This window comes from Struthio camelus, chromosome 24, assembly GCF_040807025.1.
Source record: "Struthio camelus isolate bStrCam1 chromosome 24, bStrCam1.hap1, whole genome shotgun sequence".
Taxonomy (NCBI): Eukaryota; Metazoa; Chordata; class Aves; order Struthioniformes; family Struthionidae; genus Struthio; species Struthio camelus.
In genome coordinates, this window is record NC_090965.1 from 7,036,748 (window position 1) to 7,064,200 (window position 27,453).

The 27,453-nt window shown below is 47.5% G+C and overlaps 1 protein-coding gene across 23 annotated transcripts in view; it reads left to right on the forward strand.

Annotated features, from left to right (window-relative positions):
• Positions 1 to 27,453, forward strand: part of NFASC (neurofascin) — a 107,820-nt gene that overhangs the window by 57,976 nt on the left and 22,391 nt on the right. For 9 of the 23 annotated variants that reach the window (XM_068918677.1, XM_068918675.1, XM_068918682.1 and 6 more), the window contains 17 exons: positions 258 to 389; positions 697 to 840; positions 1,447 to 1,558; positions 1,657 to 1,823; positions 2,471 to 2,618; positions 3,259 to 3,383; positions 4,286 to 4,321; positions 5,152 to 5,253; positions 5,383 to 5,580; positions 6,549 to 6,619; positions 7,243 to 7,465; positions 10,160 to 10,275; positions 11,634 to 11,838; positions 14,503 to 14,625; positions 15,336 to 15,509; positions 17,508 to 17,522; positions 25,228 to 25,455. In XM_068918677.1, coding sequence (XP_068774778.1) covers positions 258 to 389; positions 697 to 840; positions 1,447 to 1,558; positions 1,657 to 1,823; positions 2,471 to 2,618; positions 3,259 to 3,383; positions 4,286 to 4,321; positions 5,152 to 5,253; positions 5,383 to 5,580; positions 6,549 to 6,619; positions 7,243 to 7,465; positions 10,160 to 10,275; positions 11,634 to 11,838; positions 14,503 to 14,625; positions 15,336 to 15,509; positions 17,508 to 17,522; positions 25,228 to 25,455 — 2,319 coding nt within the window. The remainder of the gene's footprint in view (positions 1 to 257; positions 390 to 696; positions 841 to 1,446; positions 1,559 to 1,656; positions 1,824 to 2,470; positions 2,619 to 3,258; positions 3,384 to 4,285; positions 4,322 to 5,151; positions 5,254 to 5,382; positions 5,581 to 6,548; positions 6,620 to 7,242; positions 7,466 to 10,159; positions 10,276 to 11,633; positions 11,839 to 14,502; positions 14,626 to 15,335; positions 15,510 to 17,507; positions 17,523 to 25,227; positions 25,456 to 27,453) is intronic. The other 14 variants (XM_068918687.1, XM_068918695.1, XM_068918685.1 and 11 more) reach the window with 9 other exon arrangements.

Below are 27,453 nucleotides of genomic sequence, written 5' to 3' on the forward strand. Positions count from 1 at the left end.
GCTGGCTGGGAAGGTTTCCCTCAGCTCCATCAGACAGTCCTCTTGTCATTCAGCACAGCCATGCTAGTTTGCTGGTGTACAAGGGCAGGCAGGTAGTGAAAGTGCTTTTACACAAGCAAACTCTCTTGTCTCTCCTCTATAAGCATTTGGTAGGGAATGCTTTGCAGAATTGGCCTATAGAACCTATCAGTGGGGAGGAGACTATGGAGGAGCTAGCAATGCTACATTTATAATTGGTACGTTTATGTATTTCAAAGCTGCTCCGTATTGGTTGGATGAACCCCAAAACCTAATTTTGGCCCCTGGAGAGGATGGCAGACTGGTTTGTCGAGCCAATGGAAACCCTAAGCCCACAATACAGTGGCTGGTGAACGGAGAGCCTATAGAAGGTAAGCACTGACTTCTTCATGACAAAGTAGCCAAGGATCTAGTGTCTGAACGTGAGAGCCAGAGCTGCTGTCAGGGTGCCAGGCACCCTGCTGATGTGTGTGCATGCTGTGTCCAGGCACTGCAGCACGTGAACCACCTGCTTGTTTGAGATGAGGTCAGGTGAACCATTTCTTTGTAGTCAGGGCAGGTCATGTGTCCTCGTCTGTTTTTAGCTAAGCGGAGATGGAAAGATGTGTAACAGAATTTAGAGCCTTGTAAATTTTAATTTCCTACTAAAGCATCTTCTCTGTCCCTTGTGTTTTCAAGCTTCTCCCCCCAACCCGAGCCGTGAAGTGGCTGGAGACACCATTGTATTTCGAGATACCCAGATTGGCAGCAGTGCCGTGTACCAATGCAACGCTTCCAACGAGCATGGATACCTTCTCGCCAATGCCTTTGTCAGCGTCCTAGGTAAGTACCTACTGCGACCGGTCAGCCCTGAGCTGTGGATTCTGCATGTGGATAGGGAAGGAGCCTCTCTAAGGCCAGCCCTGAAGTGACTGTAAGCCAGTAAGCTCTCATTTCATGAGATGCTTTTTACTGCAGAACAGTGGCTCCTACTTTCACTCCTATAGAAGACGAATAGCTCAAGTATACTCAAGTTTTCCTTGCAAGCTTTCCCTATTTGCCTTTCTGTTTGTTGTTAGCTATTCTGAGACCAACATACACGCCTACCTGACCTATGCATTGGGCTTCAGATCAAAAGTCCGCTGTCATGTTCCTGCAAAGCTTGCAATAGCCCCTCTGCTAAAGCAGACTTAAAAGGTCACACATACAAAGCCCAGTATGGGTGAGCACATACTGTTGGTGCTAAGATGTAAGACGTTTCATGTACTGAGGCTAGAAAGGGAAGGAGAGATGGAAAAGAATGGAGAAGCTGTACTAAGTCTGGACAGAGTGAACAAAGAACACTGAACTGAAGGAAAAAGGGAGGGTGGAGGAAAAGCCGGAAAATAGAATATTATTCTAGGTACTGGTTTGTTTTATTTTTCAATGACTGATTGTTGTTGGTTGCAGATGTGCCTCCACGGATACTAGCGCCTCGCAATCAGCTGATCAAAGTCATTCAATACAACAGGACTCGTCTCGACTGCCCCTTCTTTGGCTCCCCAATCCCCACGCTCAGATGGTAAGAACCGCAGCACTTCTACCCACTTCAGGGGGGGCAGGATGGTGCAGTTTCCTGCTGTTTCTTCCCTTACAAATAGTACTTTGTATTGTTGTGAGGTTTAAGAATGGCCAGGGAAACACTCTGGATGGAGGAAACTACAAGGCACATGAAAACGGGAGCTTGGAAATGAACATGGCTCGGAAAGAGGACCAGGGCATCTACACTTGTGTCGCTACCAACATCCTGGGTAAAGCAGAGGCCCAGGTTCGCTTGGAGGTCAAAGGTAGGGTCATTTAGGTCTCTAGATCAAAAGACTCTCTTGCCTGTTTTGAAAGTTGCAGCATTAAAAAATCATTTATGTTAAGGGGGTTGATTGTGCACGCTACCAGTCTGTCAAAAGGACTGGCAGTATGAACATCAGAGACTGGAATACAGAAAATGTCAGAGTTTCCCTTTCTCCTTTTGTGGATTTTTAATGTTGAAAACAACAAGGCTGGATACTGAAGTCACAGAAAGGCTTAATGTGGGTATTGACAGCATTTATTAATATGGGTATTGAGCTGTGAGATGCTGTAAGCATTGCAAAAAGAAATACAAGCTGTACAACAGGATTAACTCATGGCAATAAAACAGGTTCTGAGGCAAGTTTCTACTGGGTCTTCCCTTTTCAGCAAACTTCTTTTGCTGACTCAGATAGATAAACTGAGTATTTTTATAAGGTCAGCATGAACTAAAGGCTTGTTAAATAGACCAACTTATCTGCAGACTTTTGTATCAGAGACAATTGACTACAGGGAGCTGGACAAGCTTCTGTCATTTGATGTGCATGCTTGTCTGTTCCACGTCATACTGCTCTACTCAATCCTTGGTTGATTTCCCCAGCTTAGACTCTACAGTTTGGTGTCTAATGCTTTCTTTTTGACTACGCAGATCCGACTAGGATTGTGAGAGGACCAGAAGATCAAGTGGTGAAGAGGGGCTCCATGCCTCGCCTGCACTGTCGTATAAAGCATGACCCAACGCTGAAACTCACAGTCACCTGGCTGAAAGATGATGCACCTCTGTATATTGGAAACAGGTATGTGCTTAATGGTTTCATGCATCTTAGCTCTCCCAAGTTTGTAGAACTTTTTACTCCCGCTCTGTTGAACATATCAGGAGTCACCAGGGATAATTTAGACAAATACAGAGTTCCCATCTAGGCAACATTTGTTGTGCTTGCTACTTTTAATGTTAGCTCCTTTGAACAGAGACTGACTAGCAGTTTACTAGCAGTAAATCGAGACTTTGAGCTCAAGTTTTATTTGCAAATATTTTAGAACACCTTGATAGAATAGATGGGTTAATAACCAACTACTTCAAAATTAACGGTTATCTGCTGTCAGCAATACAGTTGTAATTTCCTTTCCATAGTCTGCCTCCCTTCTCATGAAATGAGATTTGATCACGGGACACAAGCGAGTCCAAAGTCAGGCTGTTTTCCTAAAAGTGTGATTATTTCCAGATAGATACCAGAGCAGACTGTCTGATTCCTTCGGAAATGAGGTTTCCAAGAATAACTCAATGCATCTTTGGCTGATAAAATCTTCAGACCGGAGATGTAGTCTCATTCTGTTTGAACTTTGTTGTGTGTATTTTATCAGAGAGCAGTTAAACTCAAATCCTGCTGTCTCATGCTGTTACGCACTGCCATGCAATTATTGTTTTTTCCCCTTAAGGATGAAGAAAGAAGATGATGGTCTGACAATATTTGGTGTGGCTGAAAAAGACCAAGGCGACTACACCTGTATAGCTAGTACTGAATTGGACAAGGATTCTGCTAAAGCTTACCTAACCGTACTAGGTAACTGTTCTTCCAGCTTACTGACACAGAGCTAAGTGCTTTGTTTTTTTATGCAGCAGACTGACTTTAGTACCAAGGTCAGATTGTGAAAGGATGATTTGTGATCATAGAATCGTCCTGTAAAGCAGAGATGCTCAGTGAGATGCTGGCAGAGCAATTGTGCAGTTTATACAGGATTCAGCAAAGACACGCTGCCTAATCCCAAACTCACACACTGGGACTGAATTTGAGCCTAAGGAAATTTACATTTGAGACAAAAAAACAAGTAGTTATTACAGATAGTTAAAGTATCCACATGTGAAAGTTCTGTGACAACAGTCCTACATTTGCAGTTGAATTTAACTGAACTTCCAGTTGCTGAGCAACATTTGAAAACCAGAAGGTGAATAAGCCAGTCCTAGCTTTGTGGGCTCCCCCTTTCTCAGTGTAAGGAGCAACAAACCTAAACGTATATGGGGAATGAGTTTTATGTACACTGTCAGATCTACTCATAAATCACAGGCTTATCTATCCCTGCTCTCAGCCATCTGAAATCTTGTTGAAGTGTTGTTGGCTTAGACCCACAATGCCCTTTGAAGTAGAAGTGCAACATGAATCCTTTGTCCCTAATAATTTGACTGGACTTGATTTCTTTCCCTTCCTTTTCTCTTGAGTGCTAATTAACTCGATATAGGCTGATGTTTCCCCCTCTGCTGTGTATAAGGAATATGAAGAAAGGTGTGTAGAGAGTGCCTGGGGGGGTCTTTAGGAGAAGGACATACTGACGCTGGTCCTCAAGCAGAATCAGTTCCTTCCGAAATCTGTAACTGTGTGTGTAACTTTATATTTACCAGGTGCTCCTTTGACCACCCAAGCTTAATGACTTAACTAACACCATTAACAACCAATATCTTACCTTGCAGCAGTCCCTGCTAACCGTTTGAGAGACTTACCTAAAGGTAATCATCACTAATTCATTTGGTTTATTTTAATTTATTTTGTAAATGGATTTTGTTTTGCCTTGCCACCAACTCCAACAGAAAATCTAGGTGTAGCAGTTGGAAAAGCTGGGAGCTGATGCTTCCAAGACCTGTCCAAGTTGTCCTTGAAAGCCAATCCAGATGGCCATGGGTAGAAAGGTCCTGTGACACATTTTCGTGTGCCACAGGGCTGACTCTTGAGCGCAAGAATCGCCTTACCCATGCCTGGAAATGGTGAGCCCTGATGGTAGGAAAAAAAATAAAATGTTGAATCTCTTCACCCTTTCCTGGAAAGAAGGGTTTTTAGTGTTACTGTTATTGCATGAACTGGGTCTATAAAAGCACGTAGTTTGTGACAAGATAAAGCAACCAGAGTTGTGCCCAGAGCATTTTTAACCAAGTATGTATTTTTATTTAGGTTTTGTGTCCTTTCTGTTCTTCTGTGTGTTTGCATTTATTTATTGAACAGTTGTTTGTAGTTTTTTTAAAGACAATATATTCCCCTGCTAAGCCACTGTCATGATTCCACCAGGTCAGATAACATCAGTGTGTACAGAGAGCAGGTAGGGATTCAAGGCACAATTAGTATGTGAGCATGTTTAGATTTAAACAGTGCACTGGTCTACCAAGAACTGGAGGAGACTGCCAGCTGATGGCACGTGTGAAGTGAACTACAGACCACATGTCTCCGCCTGTTAGTCTAGGCCAAGATTGCCAGGGCTTCACCTCCCCTTGAGAAGAGACAGGAACTGGAACTCCTAAGTCCTGTGACAATCCCAACCTAACTTCTGTTGTTACTTGGCCAACAGAACGACCTGACCGGCCCCGTGACTTGGAGCTGACGGACCTGGCTGAAAGGAGTGTGCGGTTGACATGGATACCTGGCGATGACAATAACAGCCCAATCACAGGTCAGCTGCTTACCCCTTGACTGTATTCCTGCCTGATTTCTTCTAGCAAGCGGAGGGAACGCTTTCTTTGTGGGTTGGAAGGGCGAAGAGCCGAGGCTGTTAATCTTACCTTTCAATCCTCTCCCCCAGACTACATTGTTCAGTTCGAGGAGGACCGGTTCCAACCTGGCACGTGGCATAACCACTCCAGCTATCCTGGGAGCGTGAACTCAGCTGTCCTGAGCCTCTCTCCTTACGTCAACTACCAGTTCCGGGTGATTGCCGTGAACGATGTGGGCAGCAGCCTGCCCAGTATGCCCTCGGAACGATACCAGACCAACGGGGCGCGTGAGTACCTTCCACCAGGTGGCTGTGGTGGCATGGCTTTGTGTTTAGCAGCTGGCCACCAGCCTCGCTGGCCTCCCTGTAGGGCCGGACTCTTCACTCGTGGTATACGATTACAGGTGCTATAACAAGAGCAGATTTACACAGGTGGGAGAATGAGTTGGTCCATGCAGTCATATGCTAATGACTGATATTCTCCAGAGCAGCAAAACTCAAAGATTTATGCTAAGGTCATTCCAGTGGAATCTATTAAAGGAAGGCCCAGTTCCGCTGCCCAGTAAGCTTTCTAAAGATGATCTTTCATCCTTTCTGACCACAGGAAGCTCAGAAGTCTCTCAGAAAATTAGAACCTCAATGTAAAGTGGCCAAAAGCAAAAGACATTTTGTTCTAAAAATCACTAATTCATTGTCTGGTGCTAGAACTGGCCAGGAGCCTAGATCAACACAGGACTAAAGAGCACTTCAGTCCATGACCAAGACTCAAGTCGTCAATTTATGTGCCCAGTGCTTCATATATTGCAGAAGCTTGGGAAAACTGATATGAGGAACTTACAGGAAGCTTTGCAGTGGTGCTGCATTTCTTAGTTTAACCATTTTAAACACTCTTCTCTAATATCTACTGGCATCTAGTGTTGGTTTTTGACGCTACCCTTCTTGTTTCAGATTGCAGACTGTAAGCCTCAATCAGCTCCTGGGGTTTGGTTCACAGAGGGTGTCTTTTAAAGATTCAGGACAACATTTTGGAAAAAAAAGAGGCTCCTAAATAAATGGCCTGGTTTTCAAAAGTGCTGAGAATCTCATGTTCCATTAACCTGAATGGGAACTTAAAACTTCTGGAAAAACCAGGCCATTAACTATAGTCTTGGAAGTATTTTTGGCTTGCACAGTGAATGCTTTTTAACCACTCAAATGGATGGTCATTTTTCAACGTTACAAACTGCCTCCCCCCTTTCCCCCCATGTGAATTTCAGGCCCTGAAATTAACCCAACAGGAGTTCAAGGAGCAGGGACCCAAAGAAACAACATGGAGATAACCTGGACGGTGAGTGGTTTTTGACGCTTGACGGCCACCCAGCATCTCACCGTTAGAGTCACAGATGCTAAGATATAGAGGACACAGCTTCTCTAGCACGTGTGACGTACCACATAGAATACCATAAATCTTCAGATTGTAAAGGGAATAAAAAGCAGAAGATGCATCTAAGAGAGCAGCCACTATTAGGGCCTACAAGAAGTCTGTGATAAAAACAATAATTTGTGACAATGGAAGTCAAAGAAAAGATGCTAGATAACTGATACAGTTTAGGGAGGCTGTTCACAGAGTTTGATTCCTTAAGCAGATTTTATAATGCTTACATACTAGCTCTCGCTTTTTTCATGGACCAGAAGGTGTCATCCAGAAATAAGCCAAAGTCCGTAGGGGAGGCTAGAAATTGCAGTGGTAGTATGGACTGGAACATAAGGCATGTGGATATGGTTCTTGGTTCTGCCCTTGGTCTGGAGGGCAATAGGTATATCTCACTCTGGGAACAAAAGTATTGACCTCCTTTGTGATTCGCTGATAGAGCAAGAAATAAGAACCAGATGCTGAACAGAACTTTTCAGAGCAGAGAAACATTTGCTCTTTCTCCCGCTCACCTTCTTTTTTTACTTTGGTCCATTAAGCCTCTGAACGCAACTCAAGCTTATGGGCCCAACCTCAGGTACATCGTGAGATGGAGGCGAAGGGACCCCCGAGGGAGCTGGTACAATGAGACAGTGAAGACACCAAGGCATGTTGTCTGGAATACACCCATCTACGTACCCTACGAGATCAAAGTGCAGGCGGAGAACGACTTTGGCAGAGCCCCAGAGCCTGACACTGTGATCGGCTATTCAGGGGAAGATTGTGAGTACTTTCTCAGCCAAAGCTCATGTTTCAGAAGGGCAGAGGACCCTTCAAGGTCAGGGGGTTGGCACCTGTTCCTGGGACACGTTCACAGCATTGCTTTATTTGGCACAAAAATCCACTTCCCGGCATTTGAAGAAGGAGACTTGACTATCAGGTTCTGTTCTAAGCCCTGTCTGCAGATACCTGCATGACCCAAATCACTTAACCTCTCCCTTGCTCTCTGCAAAACCCAAATATCACTTTCAATGTGGAAGATGATAAGACTTGATCAAAGCGAGTCCTGGCTGCATTCTAATAAGCTGCATTAGGATTTTAGCCTTTGACATTTGTAGAGCACCAAGTGCATCTTGGATGAGAGGTGCTGCAATTGGCCTTAAGGGTTTTGAACTTGGTTCATCCTGGATTGGATTCTTGTGCCTCTCTGGTAAGGCCCCAGGCTAAGTCACAGCTTGGGCTCCTGTTTGCAACACGCCATTGACTCAGCTTAACTTTCTTTAAAAGCCTTTCCACCTTACCAGGTAGAACAATGTTGTTTAATTCCCTTTCCTCTTCTTTCTGGGCTACTGATGATATTGCTTTCTGTGCCTGTAACATCCAGGGCTCTGAATTACAATCCTTATCATATTAGGCTTGCTGTCAACAGCTTTATTTTTAAAGAAAGAAATGCATTTTAGTTCCTCTCAAGGCAGCATATCACCCCCCACTGATTCCGGCCACATGACTTTGAGATTACTGGAAATTAAGCTAAATAAGCCAGCTAACCATCCACGACTCTAGGTTTGAAGTCACAGGGACACAAAAAGGGCACAGCACTTTCAAGAAAAATCTGCAATCTCGGTGCTGAGAGAGCACACACAGTACGCCGCGCCGACTGGGTGTCTTCTCCTAGAGGAGACAATGCAGTTGGAGGGACAGACAAGCAGAAACTGTAGGAGTCAGGATAAGAGTCTAGGGCTGAATACTGAATCTTCAAAGCAGCCCGTACCTAGTAGAGGGGGTCATTATTGGACAAGCTACACAAGCACCTAACTGCTCTGACACTGCACTGTTATCTGCATTATCTGTCTATGCACTATGAAGGGTATTTTTTTTCTGGTTTCAATTAAAAACTTGCGCAATGAATTTGAGTTTTGAGAGGATCCAAATGAGCCTGTACACGTGTGCATTACATGGAGGAAAACCAAAGTGAGACTTGGGTTAGACAGGCATTTTATTTCAGGGAGACCAGAGCTCACATCTCACACCCCGCACATATGTGCGCTTGTTCCTGCCTCTATCCCAAAGTGTGGGACAGGTTTAAAAAAAAAAAAAACAACTCCAACCCTCTCACCCCAAAACAAACAAAAACCCCTTCTTCCCTACTTCCATTGATATGGCCTACCTTAAAGTGCTGCTGCTGCTCTCCTGAGCCTCTGCACCTTTGCCTTGCTTTTCTCCTATTCACTTTAGTATAGTCAGCATACTCCTTCCAACCTAGGATGGAAAGACAATTATATTTAGTTCTGTGCCCATCATAGTGACTTCCTAAGCCCAGGGTGCTAAAATTTAAGCAAAACAGCAGGTCAGAGAGCATTTGGCCTTTGAGAAAAGGTTCGGCCACAGTAGCCCCTGTCCTGTCCCATTTGTAACGGAAAGTGACTGACTTGCCCCACAAATAACTGCGTTGTCCCATGCTGAAGCATCTGGAGAGCGCACCAAGCAAAGGTAGGAAAGCCCTGCTCTGCCAAACCTGCCTTCCCAGGCTGTGAGCTGGATCCTGCCAGCACTTTATCAGGGCTGCAAACCAGGCAGCCTCTACACAGCTGCTTGCTGATGTCCTCAGCCAACCCAAACCTCGGGGAATATGCTTTGATATTTTCCGGTAGACACTATCAATTCAAACCAGACTTCTACATACGAGCAGGTGATCTGCAGAAAAGAGTTTAAAAAAAACCCAAATGGACCGACTGCAGGCTGTAGCGAAATTTAGATCAGTGGATGTGAAAACAAAGAGTAGTTTTGTAACTCCTGGTCCTGACAGTGCCCCAAACAGCTGCAGCTGGAGGGGGCTGGATCTGTCAGCAGCTGGGACTCGCTCTGTGCTAACCTGCAGTGGGAGGAGGGAGGCGAGCCAGACTCCTTGCTTGTTTGTTCAAGTGATCCATTGCAGCAACATGTAGGAAGTCCTGATGTGAAATGGATTGGGTGTATTATATGCCAGTAGTAGCTGGCAGAACGAAATATGTTTTTCCCCTCCTGTGGAAGCACTGCTAAAATATTAGTCATCTTTAAAAGCGTGCACATCCAGCTGAGGGGGCGAGGAGGTAAGTAGTGCTGCTTTGTGCCTTTGCACCGTAGCAGAGGTGTGCTCGTTCCAAATGAGGTTAGCCAAGAAGTCCGGCATTTACCTGTTGTTGCTGTTTTATTTTATCAGGTTTGGAAATCCTCAAAGCTGAATTTAAGAAGAGAGAAAAGTAAACAATTCCATCCCTAGGAAAATACTGCCTGTAGACAAGCCAGGCGCAGGGTGCCAGCAGATGGCAGAGCAGGCGCGCGCGTGGTCCCTGTTTGCCCTGCCTGGCGCAGGAAAGGCAACGCTGCACCAGCGGGAAGCAAGCCAAGGGAGGGCGGGCAGGAGGGGGTCTTCACTCTGACCCTCAGGGGACCCCCGGGGTGCCTAATGTTCACTCTGCTTTACCTTCAAACGCTCAGATCCCAAGGCTGCTCCTACGGATGTTAGGATAAGAGTTTTAAACAGCACTGCAATTGCTCTCACGTGGACCCGAGTGCACCTGGACACCATCCAGGGACAGCTTAAGGAATACAGAGTGAGCAAACCCAAATCTCCTCGGCGCTGCCTATTAATACAGCTAACCCTCTCACAAACAGAGGTGGCTCCGGGGATGGGATCTGTCTACAATGGGGATGACAGAAAACTGTCCTCTGGCCATCACGCCCTGACCTCGTTGCTGGGGGCAGACCACAGAGGGTTTGGGCTCCGTGCTGGAGCAGCCCCCGGTTGTGGGAGCCCAAACGAAGGGTGCTGGTTTGCTCTTTGGTGTCGTGCCTGAACGGTGCTGGGACCACCTAGCGCTCGCCCGCTCCTGTGGGCGCGCAAGCCGCGGTGCTGGCCGGTGCCAGGGCCTGGCCCGCGTCCCCGTGCTGCCCTGCGCGCAGGACCTGGGGCTGCATGGACGGCCCGGCTGGGACTGTCCTTGCGCCCCCGGAGAGGGACGCATGGTGAGCAGAGGCTCTGCCCTCGCAGTGAGACACCTCCCGTCTCCACGGCTGCCCAGAAACACCCACAGGCTGGTCGGCACTGGGGGAAAGTCACCTCAGATAGGTACAAACAGGCTAGTTTTTATGTCATCCCCAGAGTACCTACTGCCTGTTTTAACAAACACCAACCACTAAAAAGCCTAAACCCAACAGTCTCCATACTAACTGACAACTAAAGACAGCATGGATCTTGTTTTTCTCCTTCTGCTGTCAAGTATTTACAGCTAAGGTAAAATACCAGTGCTTATGTTCAGAGGATAGACGCTGTTCAAAACAAGCAGAAGTCTGGACTGAGCCCTTTCTACCAGAGTTTAAGACTTTACCAAACGCACGTCCTGAAAACAGTTACAACAGCGTTCAAACTCAAGACTTGGTTATGCATAAAGAAAGGTCCTTGGGTACCACTTTCATTTTTCTGCCTTTGCACTGTCATTCCAGTCTGTTTTCTAAACGAATCTTATTTTTGCATGAAATAAGAGTTACAGTCTAGGGCTTTGAACTGAAGTCTTTCCAAGTTCAGACTTTCCATTGTGCCTGGACATGTCACGCCTCTTCTTACATACATATAGCTAAGCTACTAATCCAGGTAGGAAGGGAGAGCCACTTGATGGCTAGAGTCTGAGAACTAGAAGCCAGAAACAGCTCTTTGTAGCTTGAGCTTTGCATCAGATTCACTGTGGGACCTTTGGTGAGCACTTAACCTCTCTGTGCCTCAGCCTCTTCCTTCAATAACAAACTGACCTGCTTTGCTGGATGGTTGCAAAGCTTCATTAATTGCTCTAAATGGCTTTGCGGTCTGCAGCTGAAAGCTGCTCTTTGAAAAAGCAAAGTTTCGCTAAGCTTTGTTAATGAAAGACAACTGCACTTAAATGGGAAAAGCTTCACTTGCCATGCATGTTTCTTGAAGGCCTATTTCTGGAGAGAAAGTAGTTTGCTGAAGAACCTGTGGGTCTCCAAAAAACGGCAGTATGTGAGTTTTCCTGGAGACCGAAACCGGGGCATAGTGTCCCGGCTGTTTCCTTACAGCAACTACAAGCTTGAGATGGTTGTAACCAACGGGAGAGGAGATGGGCCTCGCAGTGAAGTGAAGGAGTTCCCCACCCCAGAAGGAGGTACGTTCTCGTGGGAGCATCGCAGGCACCCAGCTCTTGCGGACCTCGTGCACGGGCTGGGAAAGGTGTTGGGAAGCGTCGGCTCTGCAGAGCAAACCAAGAGCTTTAATGCTCTGCAGCTGGGCTGTGACGCTGCTGCGGAGACTGCACTAGGGAAAAACACGTAGATGAGCCTGCGCAGCGGCTTCTGAATAGCCTCACTGTCACAAGGCGTTGCTGAATGCCTTCGTCACCACCGGGTAGTGACATCTCTGCAGCCACCTCTACAGCGCTGCCTTAAGCTAAAATGCCCCTCAGGTATTTTTAACGCACTAGCAAGTATCTCTTAGGCTGAACAAGAGAACTGTTTGCAAAGTCTCTTCAGAGGCACAGCACTGTGCCCTTGATCTGCTGCGTGACCTGCAACATGTCACTTCCCCTCCCTGTGCTTCGGTCTGTGAAAAAGGAGTGAATATATTCATCTTGCTCAGTAAAAAAGTGGTAAGACCTTTGCAAGACCTAAGTATCTTTGTTCTGAAAGGATGTCACTAATACGCACTCCTATCAGGCTTTTAAAGCAAGAACACCTCGTTTGTCTGTTTAAAGAGCTTGTGTCAAGGATGAACTAGAGATTTTAATTTCCTTGCTGTCATAGGAGCTATTTATAGACACACCAATACCTTTTTGTTGGAGCTGCACTTTTGGTGGTTGGCAATGAATCTGCTTTTAGCACAGACATTTTTTGGCACAGTATGTTACAATTAAAATACAAGAGGAGAACGCAGTAGAGGCTAGAAGCCAGTCTCAACTAACCCAAAATTACTATGGTGTCGTCTTCATTCTCTTCCTATTCCTGCTGCATAAGAACAGCATCTCTCCAAGGTCTCTCTCTCTCTCTCTCTCTCTCTCTCTCTTCCTTAACTTTTCTTGGATACTGTCCCCATCTGCTCAGGATTTTTAAATGACCAGCTACAATTAAGCTTGTTTAAGAAGAAAGGACTTTGCAAAACCGCCATACTGGACCAATAAGGCACATCTTGATTTAGCTGCTTACCACGTGTTAGAGGCATCTACCATTTGAGGTAGCTAGAGGCATATATGGGTGGCATTGACTGAAACAATTATAGCAGATTATATTCTTGTCATATGTAGACTGTTTTTTTTTTCTATACCTCTAAGAATAACTGTGTATTGACACTTAGGAGATTGAATGATACTCTGCAAAACCTCCATTTAAAAAAAATAACCATAATTGAGCTCTCCGATCAGTAATGAATGTGAGCGAGGTTCTTTCTCCAGTTAAAACACTGCAGTTATGAGTAACAGAATCTAATTCAAGAGTGCGTAGCATGAGATCCTCATTACAGGTCTCTAGACATTAATAACACAGCTTCTGATAAGAGCAACTGCTATACTGTTTTGTACCTTTGCAACAGATAAATAGATGAGATGCACATCTTGGGCTGATAGAACAGAAAGAGATACACGAGACTCTAGCTTTCAGCGCCAGACAGTACAGAGCAACCCCATCTATTGAAAATACAACCTGGCCTGCACTGTGCGAGCGCAAAGCCAGAGAAACCCCTATATTTAAAAGGGAATATGCCAGAGAAGCTGTGTAGGAATTAAGACCAGAGTTGCATGGAGATAACTTATTAGTGTCTATATTTGAAGTGCTACTCGGAGCCAACACGGTGTCTCCTCACGCTGCTGGGGCTACCCCACCACTCATCAGTGCTAGGAAGGTACCCTGCTCTAATGGCAGGGGGAAGGGGACAAAAAAGAAAGAAAAAAAAAAAAGCCATTTCTTTCCCACTGGGCATGGCTCAGCGGTACAGGTAATTTCCTGCAGCATGTAGGGATTTCCATGTATGCTCAATAATCCATAGTTTATTGAAAGCAATGCTCACACTCTTGGAAATGCTTTGATGGTTAAGGCCTTGTGGGAGGCTGGACCTGTCCTAATTAGCTCTGCAGCAAACCAGAGGGAACTGCTGCGATTCCCTAGCAGCCACACAGGTGTCTCCAGAAATGCTGCTGGTGGGCAAAGGTGGTTTAAACACTTAAGGCTGCAGCCTTACAGATACTTGTATCAGAAACGAGACAGGCTCTAGCTACTCTGCAATTACACAGTGACGTACACTTATCTTGGTCATCACTGCACTTTGTTATTTTGGTGGTAAGATTAGGAACATGGTGAAAGACCTTTGATAGGCCTCTCTGGATGAATGCAGGGGCTATAAACAAGACACCAGTAGCAGTAAAGTATGTGTACAATGTACAGAAATGGGACTTGAACTCTGAAGCAGCTCCCCTTCATGGCTATAGCAGCTCTATGACTAACAGAGTGACTAATGGAGCTGGTCACTGGAGGGCAGCGGTACCCAGCAAGCGAGGAGCAGCACAAGTGCTGTGCCAGCACCATGGCACATGGCTGGGTCTGCAAAGCACAACCGCTCAGGTTTCTGCTCCCTGCACACATGCTACTGAAAACTCTGGGCTGGTGCATGGTTAGGATGCAGATGCTTGTTCCATCAGTATCCGACCTCCAGTGTATGTATGTGTACGAATAAGTGTCTTGACTGTATCAGTCAGCCTGCAATATATACAGTATTGTAAGGTATGTTATGTTCTATGTTTTTTTTTTTCCTTCCTTCTCCTCCCTGGCCCCCTCCTCCTCCCAAGTGCCCAGCTCCCCCAGGTATTTAAGAATCCGACAGCCTAATCTGGAAACCATCAATCTGGAATGGGATCAACCAGAGCATCCTAACGGAGTCCTCACAGGATACAACCTTAGATATCAAGCCTGTACGTTCCACATGTTATCTTCTTAGTGATAATTACCTCATTAACTATTCTCCTTGCTGCTGAGTTACCGCCTCACCTAACACCGAAAGCTCTCTGTAAGGAATTGGAGACCTTTGCCACAAGATAAAACAGCTGCTGGTGCTGGGGAGGAGGCCTGGAGCAGTGCTGGGCATCTGCCGTTTGCAGTTAAACCAGAAAGGGTTTTTTTTTGGGGGGGGGGGGGGGGGGGGGTGCTCAGTATTTCTCAGGACTCACTCAGCCACTGGAAGGAAATAAGTTTGACCGCAAATTTAGAGTGAACTTTAAGTGCAAGCTGAGGAGTGTTATTTTTCTCACTCGGACACAAACTCCCTTCTATAACACAGATGCTGCTGGCGTGGGTTGTGCTCTGTCCTCAGGGGCTGGCATGATGCCTGGGCAATACTGCTTCCCCTGTTTGAGACCTTGGCACTTATGTCAAGTGCTCAGACACCTCTGTTTGACCATACAACCTTGAATTTCACCAGTAGCAGATTTCCCCCAGCCAGTAAGTCACCAACTGCCATAGGCAAAGTATATTCCAACAAACACCATTGCCTATCAGTTGTTGAGCCCCCTGTGGCCCTCACATGGCCTGCGGGTCCTGTCCTAGGGGAGAGATGATGAGGTGGATAACACAGCATGTTTCCGAAACAAAGCTGAAGCCTCCACGCTCTGCCTTTCCTCCCCAGTTAATGGATCCAAATCAGGCAGAATCCTGGTGGAGAACTTATCTCCCAACCAGACGAGGTTCACCCTGCAGAGGACAGACCCCATCTCGCGCTACCGATTCTTCCTGCGCGCAAGGACCCAGGTGGGCGATGGAGAAGCCATTGTGGAGGAGTCGCCAGCCTTGCTGAACGAAGGTATGTGCAGCAGCAACACCTTCTGACCCTAGTACAGAGTTAGGTGGTTGATGTTACACGCAGCAGCCAAAAACTGCAGGCCAGACAGACTTGGGCAGGCTGCAAGTAACTGACTCAAGTAGAGTTGATGTCCCTAAAGGAGCAAGATCCTACTTGCTGCATACTCTTGAGGAAGACACTCATGTTACTGTCTATCTACAGTGTTTGTCAAATGTGACACCAGGCAATGGGTGACTTGCTCAAATCCTCAAGTGCAGAGACTGGCCCTGGGGCGCTCTCCTGAGCCCTGCCAAGGATCAGCACATGCTGGCTTCCCTTTCCAGCACACGATTCATACCAGCAGAGGTGGCTTCGCCCCAGCGTGCACCCTCTGCTCGCGATGCCTGCTCGCTGTGCCTCCTGGGTTAGTCCTCCGGCACAGCTGCATGCTCCTGGCAGCAGAGCCCAGGCGCGGTACAGTGCTGCTTTCCTGTCCCCCTGCAATCAGCAGCTGACCCTCCGCAGCAGAGCCACAACTCACAGCTTCATAATAAGATAAAATGCCCATTGTGAGGCATTCATCAAGCTAAGTGAAAGTTCAGGAGCCCTGAGGGAACAGGGGGAGACAAAGCTGGCTCTTTCCTTTCTTTAGCGTTTGCTAAAAGACCTGTGATTTAGTTAGTGCTCTGATTTAATGGATGTTTTTGTCCCTTTTCCTCCATCTCCCCCTCCCCAACTAATACTCTGAGTAGAAAAAGTAATTCCTACTGATGACCCAGAGGAAGTGAAATGCTCCCTACGTGTCTTAAGGTGGGCTCCCCTATCACTAATTGACAAGACAGGATGAGAGATGGGGCGTATGCTGAGAAAAAATCAGCTGCGTTACAGCCTGGCAAACAGTGACCCTTGGCCTGTCATTTGCTTAAAGAAGGAGCTTTGCTGAACAAACTGCTTAGAGCGCAGGGATCAGGTTTTAATTGCTGCTGTTGATGTTCAATACTGCTATTTGTTTCCTATACGGTTGCTTTACTGGGTTTGCTTCTATACACTGAAAATGGTGACTATTAGGAGAGTACAAGCTAAATAACAGCGTTAACCAACAGCTATTGTATGTTGCTTAACTGGTTTGTATCAGAAAACACCAGGTACAGCCTACGACAACAGGAAAAGGTAAGGTGTCTCTGTCTGTGCTGGGGTCTGGACACAGCTGGGTAATGACACCAAGTAATCCCCGGCTGCCAGCGGTAAAGGCATGAACTACTGACACTTAGCAAAAGGACAGAGCTTTGACCATTAAGCAGGGAGAAAATTTGAAGAGTCAAATCCTAGGCTGAAGTTACAGAAATACGGCAGGCAGAGATGACCGCAAAGCACGAGACCCTGAAGTCCAGCACAACATAGGCAACTTGTGTTAATGGCAGGCATGTAAGTACAACCAGCAGCTCTAAACACCCAGGGCGATATTAAGGTGCCTGCTGTACAGCTCCACCAAGGAAGAATTTGGAATCAAAAAAAAAAGGCAGATTAAGGCAATTAAACCCATTAACACATCCCGGGGTCGTGTTCTGCTTGCCAGACTCATTCACCCGAGAAGTTCAAATGAAGTATCGGCTCCCTGGCCGAGGGCTCCCGTTCACGCAGCGGGCACGTGCGTTCGTGGCAGATTTATGCTAGAAAGACCGAGGTGAAACTCGGAGTGTCAAAACCGGCCCTGGCTGGGATATAAGCACCTGCTTAAGAGCTTCGCTTAATCGACACCATGAGCATCTCCGCTGCGGAGCTGGGGCGCGTTGCACCGGCGGTCGCCGCCGCGGAGGGGCCGTCCCCGCTATCCCTGGCCGGCGGCGGCGTTGCGGCTAACGCGTTTCCTCGCTCGCAAAAGTCGCCGGTGACTGTGCGCAAGCGGTCCCCAGTCTCTCGTTGCTGTGCTCTGGTTTCATATGTTCCTCTGTTTTCTCTTCCCTTCTCTCCGATGCTCTCCTCGCACCCCCCTCTGTCCCCCTGGCGCTGCCTCTGAAGCCACGCCAACCCCAGGTACCGTACCGGCTGGAGGAGGTAACCGGCGGGGCAAGGCTCGCGCCCCGGCGTGCTGCCCACGAAGCATGCGCTCTCTTAACCCTTTCAACGGGCACGGGAAGCGTCGGGAGCCTCAGCGGGGCACACGAAAGGAGGGCGGGTGAAAGGAAGCCCCCCAGGCAGGAGGAGCGAGCGGCCGGCTCCCCGGGTGGGTCGACAAGAGATGGAAACGTCTCCGCGCAGGGCTTAGCGCGTTTAACAGCCTGCACCACCTGGTTCCCTAATGACGGCCAAAGCGCATCAAACACTGCGGCTGCCGCAGCCTGCACAAGCAGAATGAAAGTCAAGTTGCCCTGTTAAACCAGGCTTTTAATTCCTGGTCTGCACCCTCTCCTTTTCCAAAGCTCAGCCTCCCTGCCCTGTGAACTGCAGACAGAGATTTAGCAGCCCTGCCTGGCTCAGCCGTGCCCGGTCCCTGCGCGCCAGACGGCACTAAGCAAAGCAGACCGTGGCCTGCTGAAGTTTTGCAGCGTTTTTACACGCAGGAACCTCCACTAGCGCATCTAGAGCAGCCACCTCCCGTCTGGCCGCACGGGTCTGCGTTGCGATGCGCGCCCACCAAAACCTGCACAGCTCACTGCGGTCCCTCTGGTGCTGCCGCTTAGATCCAGGCCAATCCCTTCGTTTCCAGGTGACCGTTGAAAGGGTTAAGCACGATGTTTGTGCAACTGCTCTGCATGTCTGCATGTGAGGCTACTCCTGGCTTTGCCCTCTATTGCATATTTCTAAACAGCATTGAAGCACAGAGAAATGTTTTACTTGTAAAGGGGGGTGGGGGGAGAGCAGGAAATCTTCCTGCTTTCAAGAAGTCCTAAATCCCCAGTTATCCAGTGTCCAACCATCTGGTGTCAACACCCCAAGTCCAAAGCATAAGCATAACTTCTTGTTGCCCAAAGGACGCCCACCTCTTAGAAAAGCTGCTCGCTAGTGTTCCTACTGCAGGCCACATTTCTTTCGCCCTTGGAGCAAATATTTCAGCGGCTGTTGCAGCCCCCCCCCCCAACCGAGCTCAGAAAGCGGCTATAGCGGCAGCACTAGAGATTGCATCCCTCCAAACGCACCCTTAGCACGCTGCTGTGCAAAGCTTTTGGTCTGCAGCAGCAGCATCCGTTTGCCCTGCGCGGAGGAAGCTGCACGAGGTCGCGCGCTGCCGTTGCTGCGCGCGGCCCGCAGGCCTGCGCGGCTGCTCGGGTCCCTGCTGAGGAGCAGCTTCCTAGGGCCGACGCGTCCAAAGCGACACGGGTGCAAGCCCTGGCCTCGCTTACCAACCTGCACCTGTAGGTTTTGCTTTCCTACTTCATAGATTTTGCTCCTCCTTTTATTTCGTTGCAGTGATGTTTGTTTGATCTATATTATTTTGCATTATTTTTTTTTCCTTTCTGAATAGATGGCAATCTTTTTCTTACTGTAGTTTCTGTTCTTAAAAAAAAAGGGGGTAACAGATTGGTCTGAGCGATGGGAAACTGAAACTGGCCCGACTTAACCTTAAACAAGGAGTTTTCCCAAAGTCCCAAAGCTATACCTGTTTTACTGGTATAGCTCCTACTTCAACCTGCGTTTGCTTATCCACAAGAACCCAGCTTTTCATTGTGGATCAGACTCAATTTCTGAAGTGTTCTTCCACTTTCTGTGGATGTTGCTGAACTTTAAAAAATACATCATCTTTCCGTCCTTGTAGCATGATATCAATTCAGGCATAATTTCTTAAACCACTGGAAGTTAGATAAATGATTTGCCATTTAAAAGGGTAAGTTCTTTCTTTAAATTCTGTAAGGATAAAGAGTATCTCCCCCCTCCACAATTTTTTAAGTTGCTGATAAGAGAAAGAGTAAAGAGCAAAGATTTGCCAGACCTGAGCGTAGTCTAACAGTTAGGAACTGGAGCGTTAGGTCTTCAGCTTAGGCGGCAGTCACAGCTTTTGCGCGGTGCTATACTTCATCAAGAGGAAAGTTTCAAGGCAATATGAGCTCTAGCAAGACACAGAACAAATCTTTCTCTCGATACGGACTTGAACGGCATTTCTGGCTATGACATAGCATCTGCAAAGCCGGCACAGGGCAGGGTCCTGCAGTCACACCATTTAAATCGTGTTGGTCCTGAAAGGCTGTTTTTCTTCCTAACGAATGTAGGTTTCTACTGACAGGCTGTCTGACCTTTCTCTAAAGATTCATCTCTGCTCAGTGACCCAGATTTTGTAGATTTTTATGGATTCAGAGTGAAAGTTGTCTTAAACTGCATTAAAACACTCTTTGCCATGGGCTGTTGGCACTAAAAAAAAAAAAAAAAAAACCTGTCCCCCTCTCCCCCGAGGGGTAACCTTACCTACACATGTTCATAACTGTTTTGTATGTGTATGAGAAACTGGACCAACTTGACAAAAATCAAAGTGAAGTGCAAAGACTTTAGCTTGGGAAGGCTGTACGTTTCCTAAGCTAGCGGCGGACAAAAGGGCAGGCAATTGGGCAAAGAGGTGATTTAGAAAAAGGGCTGTCACTTATACTATGTATGCCAAAAATTAAACCTGGCTGCCACACTACCAATGCGAACAGAAAAACTTCATCTGGGACCATAAACGATATTGGTCTTAGACTATAAGGAAAAAAACATTGATTTGTTTGTTCTCTGTTCCCGTCTTGTCGCCATAATTAGGAAATAGAGGAGAAAGATGCCATTGTTCGTTTTAGAAAGGACAGCAGTAGAAATGTAGGGAACTGCTGACCCCCTCTCTTTTACAGGCTATTCAATCACTTCTTTCTGTTTTTGAATTTCTTACAGCTATCAGATCTGGAACATTTTTTTTTTCTTTTTGTAAAGACTTTACAGTTTTCTTCTGTTGCTAGAAAAACAGGAGAGGGAGAAAAGTCTCTGAACATGTATTTGGCTAAACATCAAATTTCATGAAAAATTAATCAGATTTCTCCAAGCCTAATTATACTGTAGACACACCCAGGGGAAAGTCATTACTACAGCCTAACAACACGTTAAAAGCTCCAGTAAATAATTGAAGAGCAGTATGGACACATATTGTTTCCTGGATTTGCAACAAACATGCAACTTCTCACCGGACTTCCAGACTGCTTGGGAGTAGGACCTGAATCCCTCTCTTACACAGCTCCCTCCCCATTTCATTCTTTAGATACCTCCCCTTTTGCTTTTAGTATTCTCCCTCACAGATATTTTGAATCTGATCCTCACCCAGTTTCTGTGCAGGGCTCAGGCTCCTTTTTAACAGTCCATTCCTGATCCTAGGTGCCAAGTTGTAACAAAGAGAACAAGACTATCGAGTATGCCAAGAAGAAGCCATCCTGCTGCAAGCATCTCTCATTACTTGGCCTAGTCATTCCTACAGCCAAACCACTGCAGTCCCTGTCCATTACCAGGGAGCATCTCCTCCCCCACGTCCCTTGGTTTCCATTACCTGAAAGGGTAATGCATCTTGCAGACAGAAGCAGCAATATATGGGTTGCAAAGACAGAGCCTATTTATGAGCTGAATGGCAGTTTATATGTTTCTGGGAAGATGGGCTAGTCTACAGCGGGAGCAAGAGGATGGAAATTACTACGGCTGGCTTTTACACTGGGTTTCCTAGAGGTACTGAGGCAATTTCAAGCCTGCTTCTTTACACACACACTGGTTTTCAGAGTGCTGGTCTGCCCTGCAATTTCAGTAGTGGCAGCCCCTTCTCCAAAGTGTCTCCTGCTTTCAGAGAGCAGAATCATTTTTATTCCTGTGGACCTCAAGCAGCGTGCCAGCTGCTCAGCACTTTGACAACATTAGCCTCAAGTGTAGTTAAAGTCCTTGAGTGAACCTGCAAGTTGGGAACGCAGGTGAAAAAAATAAATTCAACTACTGTGCAAAGCTTGGAGATGTTACGTCAGACGAAGTATTACAGCTGCATTTTTTAAAGGATGTGCATGGTTGCTAAACGCGTGTGATCCTTCAGAAAAGAGCAGTCGGCTCGAGCAGTTCTGGAAGTGCCAGCCCGGACCACGATCTCCCCAGCTCCCAGGAACGACGATACACCACAACTTAGTTAGCCCTGACCTGCTGGGCAGCGAGCCCCAGGACCCCAGGTGCCCACCCGGGGGAAGGTTTGTCCCACGGGCGCGGATGCTCTTTGCTCCCTCCGTGGACGGGCACCTTTCAGACTGCTCTCCTGCCTGTCAGACCCACGCGACAGGTTGCCCTTTTCTTTGGGGGAAGTCGGAGAGCTCTGATCTTCTGTCAAAGACTGTCTTGATCTTCCTCCAGTCTGAAATCAGCTCTCATTAGGGGATGGCTTTCAAAGACTAGAAAATGCCCCTTATCTCCTCTCCCAAATCTACCAGCTGAGCTTTTCTTTCACATACATTTCATATTCAAAAACAAATGAGGCTATAGCTTTGAATCCCCATGCCCATCAGGGGCAGATTAGGCCTAAATCCCCCAAAGCTGTGGGAGCCCTGGCCACCCCAGGAGGCAGGCAGTGTCCTTGCCAGCATCTGCAGCTGCATTCCCAGCTTTCCTCTTCTCTTGGTCTTTCTTGCCGTGCGGTGCGGTGCTGCCGCTAGCCACACTCCTGCTTCCTTGCTTCTCTGGGCTAGTGGTGGCAGAGGAGCCCCCATTTTACTTGTTCCCAGTCCTGCCAGGATCTGCTTTTTATTCCCAGTGTAGATGCAAACACACCCTAATCTCATACAGGGGGTCTCTCGGGAGCAAGTCTGCCTTATCCTGATGCAATGTGATAGCCCTGCTCTCAGGGATTGTTTCCAATAGAGCTATTGCAGTGTTATAGCGGTGTGGGCAAATCTTTCCTGTCATCACTGTCAGCCAGAGTCGAGAAGCACGAATCAGACCGCTGCTGAACGGATTCTGCCCCCCTGGGACCCAGGAGGGGCTTCCCACAGCGGGAGCCTTCCCGCCGTTTCACCCACGTGCGCACATGTAAGGCGGAAAGATGATACCCTATATGAGGGACAGCTAAGCTTTGACTTATCCCAGATAATCTCTTCCCATCTAGGGTCTATAGAAGCATTAAGGATGACTCTTTCCTTCTGCTAAAGCCATTACATCGGTGGAAGCGCATGTGCTGCAGACAGTCCTCTATGGTCCTATGCGGGGTGGCCTGGCACTGCGACGTGTGAACAGGCCTGGGTGCCTGGGGTGTCGTCCTAGCTCTTCCACCAACTCCTGTCTTGGAGCAAGTTGCTTTGTGCCTTGTTGGGGCCTATTTTCCTTAGAGGACAAGCAAGGAGTCGCGAGGGGAAGCCGTGAGAATGCATTAGCTAGTAATTAGTTTCTGCTATGCTGCTTTTATGGCGTACATTTGAAACCTATTGCAAAGTTGCAGCTCGAGGATTAATTGAGTTAATGGTGACATTAATCACACTAATCTCTTAACCTTCAGAAAAAGGCTAGGAATCAGCAAAGATGGATGTTAATATTTCTCAACCCAAGTAAGGCTTTTGTAACTTATAGCCTCAGGACACCACAAACTCCCCAATCAAGTAACTGGATGAGAGAAAGAAACGCAGAACAGCAACCCCCCTCCCCAGTCCCAGAAACGCTCCTGTTGTGATGGCTGAGTCAAGTAAGAGAGGGCTTACTTATGCTGCACGCACCCTACGAGAAGCAAGGTTGTGCGACTTTCCCACCCGGGTCGGTCTTGTCCCCGTCCCTCAGCCTCGCGGCATCGTCGGACGTTCCCTCTCCTACCGCCGTCCCTCGCACCCGGGGCCGCGCTGGGGACACCGGGCGGGTGGAGGTGGGTGGCTTTCTGTCAATGGCTGCGTTTTTGCATGAAGCTGGCTGCAATTGCGTGTTTGTCCCTGTTGCAATGCCACGGAGAGGATACTGGCCGCTCTCTGGGCACACTGGGAGTTATTCTCGTTTTTCCCTTTCAATATGTGCCGGTAACTGTGATTTTATTGCAGCTGCGCTCAGTAGGGAGATGGACTGACTGACCTACTGCTCTTCTCTGCTTTTGGATCTCTGGAAGGGCTGAGATTTTAGGGGTAGGCCCTCCTTGGGTCTTAGCTGCGTTAAATCAGACCTGTCCCTGATGCTCAAAAGGAAGCCCCCATTCTGATACACCCTGATTTGGGGACTGGCTTGGACCAGGGGGAAAAAGAAAGTTCTGCCTTTCTTCTGGGACGTCTTTTTAAGTACTTTCCTAAAACTATGTTTTATTTGTGGATGATCTTTGCAATAGCAGTTTTCATGTGCCTGACTGGGGAGACTTAGACTCTGTTGATCTACAGTGAGAGTAAGTAAATACAATTTAATGCAAGAATCACAGGGTGAATCTCACTTCATTTAGCTTAGGTAGCTTAAGCAGCTGTTTAGCTGCGTTTTCTGCTATAGCTTTCAGCAATACTTTTCTAATGCTCCTTCTGAATAGGAGCTAGCTGTTAGGCTAACGGTACCTCTTTGTGATCATCTCATCTGGAGGTTTCACCCAGTGCTTCCTATTAACCGACAGCCATCTGCAATCCCATGCACTAGCTAATGGCAGTCATTCACGTCCTTCGAGGATTAAGGCCCCGACCCCATCCAAAGAATATAAAGCCAAGAAAAGTCTTTCTGCCTGCTCCCACCAGTCCAAGGCAGTGCACTCTTTTTTTGGTGGTATGCAGGATCCTCTGCATTTACACCAGGGAGCGGATGCAAAACGTGGACATTACTCCTTTGCTCTGCAAACGCAGCACAAGTGAGATTTGGATGGGGCCAAACAAGGGGCCTGTTTAACAAAACAACCTGCTCACAGACCTCTCTCCTGGAAAGCCTAGCGTGGGCGAACCTCTTCGTCCCCATTTAAATGCAAATTGTGAGGGGCAGTGATGGCGAAGTAGCATCCAACCAACATTGATGCTAAAGCTGCTTCCTCACCAGACTGCAGTATTAGTCCAGAGCTGAGCTAGAAACACACCAGCCAGAAAGTCTGCAGGCTGAACTGGCAGCTCAGAAATGCTGGAGGTGTAGTCCAGGGGCTGCTGAATTAATTTAATTTTGGCCTGGTTCGCAACAGATTGGATTATTATGTTTTCCTAAGAGCGAAATCCTGTTTCTTATTTCAGGGAGCCTTCGGTGCTCTCAGCTACATCCCGCGCTCAGCAGCGGGGCGGGGGGACGAGGAGAGCCTGCTCTGTTTTCTCTCCCAGACGGACAGCGCTCACTTTTTTCCTTTCATTCCCACAGCGCCTGCACTTGCGATTTGCTGCAGAAGCGGGTGGCGGGAGGGCTCGAAGGCAGAGCAAAGGCCAGAGAGAAGCGAGTTGTTTGGCCACGCGAAAGGGAACGAAAGCGGCGGGGAGCGCCGAAGGCTGGCACGCCGCTCGCCCACTGCCCGCTGCTCCCCGAGCGTCTGCCGCGCTCGCCTCCGGCATTGCTCGCGTGCCCGCGCGCGGGGAGACGCCGGGGCCCCCGCAGCCGCCCGGGGAGCTGCAGCGCGTGGCCGGCTCGCGGACGCGGCCCAGCAGAGCTGAGGTTCAGTCTCGCGTTTCAGACGGTGCTGTTTGCTGCCTCCCTCCCCTTCTCTCCCCCCCTCCCCAGTTCTTGCCTCTGTGTTGTGCTGCTCTGCTGCTTCTCTTGTGCCTGCGTGTTTAGCCTTTGGGGATGACGAGTGCGAGCTCTAAGGAGATATAACCTCTTCTGAAAAGCCAGTGTTCACATTTCCCTCTCCCAGCTGCAACTTGGTTGCCTCCAACTACAGTCAGTCCAACCAGCCCTACAAATGCCACAACTATCGCCACAACTACCACCACCACCACTACAGTGGCCACCACCACCACCACTACAGTGGCCACCACCACCACCACCACTACAGTCGCCACCACTCTACCCACCACAACTGTCGCCACCACTACAACAACTACAGAGAGGGCTCCGGCAGCCACCACAAAGCAGGAGTTTGGTACTGCGCTTTCCTCTTTCCTCTAACCTCTTTAACCATACTGGACCCTTCCCCTGCCTCTTGCTCAGAGTCAGGATTAACAGCAGGCGTAGGCAGTAAAAGGCTTCCCAGGGCTTTGGGAAGGGCTTTGCAAAGAGTTGAGGTGGTACAGATGCAGGAGTTAAGGCACGCAAGTGGCTCCCGGGAGTTTGGGCGGTCTGGTCCTCTCTGGGGCATCCTCCTGGTCTCAGCCCCTCTGCCTGAGCCCAGGGGATAACGCAGCCCTCCCTGGGGTGCTGTGATGTTTAATTAGCATGAGCATTTGGGAATGAGGCAGAAGACCCTATGAAACCTCTTAGAAGTATTATCATTGCACCTGCTCTTATTGCCATTCAAAAGGGGTTCTGTTATTAGAGAAGATGTCGCTTTGAATCTAGCCCACCAACCGTTAGCTAAGAGACCTGTCATCACTTATAGGAGTCTTTTGGTTTATGCTGCTGCTCTTTGTAATGTAACCAAGTCATAGCCCACAAGAAATCTGGGGAAGTGTATGAAATTGCAGCACGCAGGTGTATTCCAGATATTTATCAGGCCAAGATAACCTTATCGTGCAATCAGCTAAAATAGGATGATCAAACTTCATTTTGGTGGAGGCATATTCTCTACTATTTGTGTTTTACTGACAGACATGGAGAGATGCATCTCTCTGAGCCTTGCTTTTACAAACACTGCAATAACAGTATCTACAATTAATAGATAATTACATGGGTAGTTATACTCAGGTTATTAAAAAAACACTAATAGCAAAAGGGAGCACAGTCAAAAGAATTCAGTTATGTAGCTGGATAGCATACACTTCAAAAACACAACTGCAAAAGCTACCAAAATCTGTTATTTCTTAGTAGAGAGAAAGGAGTTAATAATATTGAATACCAGGGTTGACACCCACTTAACTCAAGGAATTTAAACGCGTTCAGACCCCTTTCTTTACCTTCTTACATAAGATTAGCTCAGGATGGTTAAAAGAAACAAACAAACAAACATATGCTGGAAGGACCTGCCTCCATGTGAAAGGTACTCTGCAGTCAAATAGGTTCGAGAATTAGCAGCACGTTTCCTATGCTGCGCTAATATGCTTATTAAAGATGCAGTCCTCAGCTGAGAAATGTAAATCCGCGATCTAGCTTGCAGCACCAGACACCTCCCCAGCTAGATAAGCCTGGCCCTGTGCAAAGCTGCTCAACTGGAAATAAGCAGAATTCATACAAGGAGCTGCAGTGCCTTCACAAAATCAATTAAAAAACTGGACCAAGAGATACGGATGCAACTTATCCCTATCTGTAAGTTCTTCGTGATGAAGCAGCTTCACAAGATTACTACCACAGCACAGTCACAATTAAGCAAGTACATGAGAAAACATTCCTAACTGAAAACAGGCAACTGCCTGGAAGGGCGCACACTGCCGCAAAGCAGGGCAAGGAAACGGTAGGAGAAGACACAGAGAAGCTAAAGCAGTCGAGGAAATGAAAGGGGAACAGTGCGTGTCCCAAGTCGCCCTGAGGACACGCGCAAAGAGCCTAAGCCATAATGCAGGTAGACAGGGAAGCAGTGTGGCAGCGCAGGTTGTATTTGGAAGAGGGATTCTAGGTCATGATTTCTTGATCTTACAGCGTTAGGTTCTCCCTTGCAATTTCTTACAAGTCATGTAGCTGCTGTCGTTCCAGGAACTGAAGTTACTAATCTGCATTTTGCCAAACCAAAACCAGAGCAACTGCTGAAGTAAAAAAATAATGATTAAAAAAAAACAACCCACCTAAAGTATAATGTATTCAAAGTCACTTATATGCACATTAAGCTAATGGAGTAGCTCTACTTTGCTAGAAATAGAAGTTCACCCACTCTTCACAGCAATGTCAACATTCCTCAACTTCAAATCAGAAACGAGTGACTTCATTGCCCCACTGGCTGCCTGTAGACCTAGTATGAAAATATTCTTTCCCAGTCTTTCTCTCTCAGTTA